Here is a 3,409-nt window from a genome sequence, read left to right as displayed (position 1 = left end):
TATTTTTCTCTCACCCAAATCAGATATGCGTAGTCCGAGATAGTGGTGGTTTTTTCTCCCGTCCTCTTCAAAAAAGAAAAAAAAATGGTTGAAGCGGTTTTCGCCGCATAGTTCAACACTGCTGGTTTGCAATTGGTAGAGACGCCGGAGCAACCACTCCTAGAATTTCAATATGTGCAGTGCAGTGCAGTTTCTCTTTCATTCGATCTGGAAGTGTGACGAAAGATGGGAGTTTCTTTCGGTGAACTTCACCACCATTTCTGAAATGGTGTGGAAATCTGTCAGAAAGCTACGGATTCCTGTGGACAGCAGCAGCAGCATACGATGTTTGCTTGCTTGGGACCTGCTGTTCTCAAATCAAAGCCTTTGACAAACGCACGTTGCATTTATCAGCAGCACTGTGCTGTGCCCGTGGTCATGGCCTCTTCCTTGTGTTTCGGTTTCTTGCTGCTGTCTCCACCGACAAATCCCAAATTAAAGTGGCAGCCATAATGAACGTTTTGTTGGAAAATTAAAGATTAACAGCCTGTTCGTTTTGGCTGAAACGATTATGGATTATAAGGCAGAAGTACTACTGACTAATTTAGTGTGAGAGAAATACTGTTACAGCTTATAATCTACGATCATATAAGCCGAAACGAACGGACGAGGACCACGGAATCATCGTCGTCTCCGAATCGAACCTCTCAAGAATCAACATGAGCTGGGGAGGAGCTGGTTGATCGAATTCTGAAAATGGATTCCATCGAGTGACAAGTACAGACAAAGCAACTAGTTACTGTGCCTCGCGAGAAGGGCGCGAAAATACAAGCCTTTTCAGCCGAGGCTTAGGGACCCATGCAAATGGTAAACAGCAGGAAGGATGAACAAAAAAAAAATTGAAGATACATAAGGGGCTGGGCTGGGAATGAAAAATGCTACCACTAGCTAGGTCCCTTCTTGTCCCAAAGCAAGCTGATGGAGATGCAGTAGTTGCAACAAGAAGTCCTCTGCCGGTGCAGGCGTAGGTAGCCGAGTTGAGTTAGCTTGATGCAGGGTTGGTCATGGTGGGAAAGGAATCAAATCACACACAGAAGACAGAATCAGCTGGTGCTGGCGTTGACGACGACGAGCTTGCGCAGGAACTCCTTGACCTCGGCGGGGTCCCGAAGCGTGAAGGACGCGCTGGTCTCCTTGGGGAACCTGGACACGAGGATCCCGGCGCCATGCCCGCGCGCACGCAGCACCCGGAAGGCGTCCTCGTCGGTGCGGTCGTCGCCGACGTACATGGGGAAGACGTCGTCGTCGGCGTCGGCGAAGCCGAGGGCGCTGAGCAGGAACTCGAGCGCCTTGCCCTTGTCCCAGCGGATCATGGGGCGGAGCTCCAGCACCTTGCGGCCCTGCGTGAGTCGCAGGCCCGGGTAGTCCTTGAGCACGGCGCGGACCTGCTCGAAGAGGGCCGCCCAGGCGTGCTCCTCCACGCACCGGAAGTGGACCGACAGGCAGAACTTGTTGTTCTCCACCTTGACGCCCGGGATGGACGGCTCCACCTGCGACACCAGCGCCGCGTACACCTCCTCCATCACCGGCAGGAACTCGCTCGCCGGCTGGCACAGCACCGACGACTCCGACTCCGCCTGATGGTTGACATGGCACGCCGGGACAGTCAGTTGGAAGGCACGGGAAAGAAAGAAAACCTCGTTGCTTGCGAGAATGAAAAGAAGAAGAAGAAGATGATGACATGGACACATGGTGGTGTAAATTCGGAAAGGTCGTCGTACCTTGCCGCGGTGGTTGGGGTCGGCGGTGGGCCCTCGGATGTCCATCCCGTGGCTCCCGGCGTAGTAGAGCTCCGCCAGCCGCACGAAGCTGAACACCTGCGCGAGCGCGAGAGAGCACGTCAGCGTGGCAGTCGTCGCCGTCACTTTCACACCACCGAGTAGTAGGAGAGTACCAAAAGAGAAAGAGAAGGGATGGGAGAAAAGGGGGGGCCAGGCCCAGAGCTCCCGCCACGCCAAGTGGAGGAGGAGCTTCTAGCTGGGTCGCCGGGATCCAGAGCGAGCTACCGGTGGGCGGTGGCCGCTGGATTTTACTAGGCCTCTTGTGTGGCGCTGAGAGGGCGAGGGCGAGTGCATGCATGTATGTACCTTGTCCCGGCACCGCCCGCTGACGATCGCTGTCGGGAAGCGCGCCGCCACGCCGCGCACCGCCTCCCTCATCTGCGTGTTCAGAAACATCGTCGGCGTCAGAGCCACAGGGATCCTCATCTCTTTGTTTTGTTTGTTTCTTGTTCTTGTTGTTGGAACTTGGAAGCAGAGCATGCTCTGCTTTCTCATCCATCTTATGTATTAGATTAGAGGCTTAAGAGGCAGAGAGAAGAAGAGCACGCACCTCGTCCGTCATGACGGCGCGGTCGGGATCCTCCACGATCGGGGACAGCGTGCCGTCGTAGTCCAGGAACACCGCCACCTGCTTCCCCTTGGCCGCCGCCGCCAGCGCGTCGAACCGGTCCAATGCCGACGGGTGTCGCTCCTGCATCATCAAAACGGGATCAATTTCTTAGCTTTGTTCCGCGTGCGTTTATTTCGCCGCCGCCGCCCAGCGGCCGGTGGTGTGTGTGCGTACGACCATCCAGTTGTCGTGCTCCGCGTCGGCGGCGCCAGGCAGGGGCGCCATGAGCCTGTGCCTGGGCGACGAGGCCTTCATGGAGTCGAGCCACGAGCCCACGACGGCGGCGCCGAGGTCCACCTGCGCGGCCAGCTTCCTGCACGAGTCGCCGCCGCCCACCGCCGTCGCCGTCCTCGGCGGCGGGAACGAGAAATGCCGCGGCTCCGCGACGTCCTCGAGCACCACACCGTGCTTCGTCATGCCCACTAGTCACTAGTGGCCGCGACCGGCAACCGACGATCTGTGTGAAGAACTGAACGGTGGTGGTCGCCGCTGGCTGGACAGACGGATGTGAAGAAGACGCACAGAGCGGGGAGACGGAGATGGGTGCTGAATGAGTCGAGCTGTTTTGCTCTGAGGTTTGGCTGTGTGGGGAGTCTGGGTGCCTGGCGGAGGGTATTTATAGGTACGGGAAGAGGGCCTTGCCTTTCCTTCTTTTTTCTGTTGGAGTACATGGGTTGCTTCATTGTTTCTCTATCAAGATATGTGTGTGCATATTTTATTTGCACAAACTAGAGGGGGGCTACGTTTAGAGTGCAAGGAAATTTTCTAAATATTATGATTTTATATAAAATTAAACTGATTCGTATAAATTTTCTACACAGTTTTATTTTGAAAATCCTATGTTTCAGAGAAGCTTGAAATTAGTTTGGAATATATGTTCATAGTACATTTATTTAATGTTTAGTATTTAATATTGTAGATGTTGATATATCCTTTCCTTATAAACTTAACCCAAAGTAGATAATTTTATGAAATTTTG

The 3,409-nt window shown here is 54.1% G+C and overlaps 1 protein-coding gene across 1 annotated transcript; it reads right to left on the bottom strand.

Annotated features, from left to right (window-relative positions):
- Window positions 1-718: 718 nt before the first annotated feature.
- On the bottom strand, window positions 719-3,014 carry LOC136543868 (probable trehalose-phosphate phosphatase 9). Its single transcript, XM_066536205.1, has 5 exons — window positions 2,608-3,014; window positions 2,371-2,511; window positions 2,127-2,198; window positions 1,761-1,856; window positions 719-1,616 (listed from the first exon to the last, which is right to left on the bottom strand). Exons 1-5 carry the CDS (start codon window positions 2,845-2,847, stop codon window positions 1,083-1,085), a joined length of 1,083 nt encoding a protein of 360 aa, XP_066392302.1. The 5' UTR covers window positions 2,848-3,014; the 3' UTR covers window positions 719-1,082.
- Window positions 3,015-3,409: the final 395 nt, after the last annotated feature.

This window comes from Miscanthus floridulus, chromosome 1 (genome assembly GCF_019320115.1).
Source record: "Miscanthus floridulus cultivar M001 chromosome 1, ASM1932011v1, whole genome shotgun sequence".
Taxonomy (NCBI): Eukaryota; Viridiplantae; Streptophyta; class Magnoliopsida; order Poales; family Poaceae; genus Miscanthus; species Miscanthus floridulus.
This window is presented reverse-complemented; position numbering and strand designations above follow the sequence as displayed.

Coding starts and splice junctions, on each gene's coding strand:
- LOC136543868 (XM_066536205.1), bottom strand. CDS start 2,847: ATGACGAAGCACGGTGTGGTGCTCGAGGACGTCGCGGAGCCGCGGCAT. Junction 2,512..2,607: donor CGGAGCACGACAACTGGATG/GTCGTACGCACA, acceptor TTGATGATGCAG/GAGCGACACCCGTCGGCATT. Junction 1,617..1,760: donor ACCCCAACCACCGCGGCAAG/GTACGACGACCT, acceptor GTCAACCATCAG/GCGGAGTCGGAGTCGTCGGT.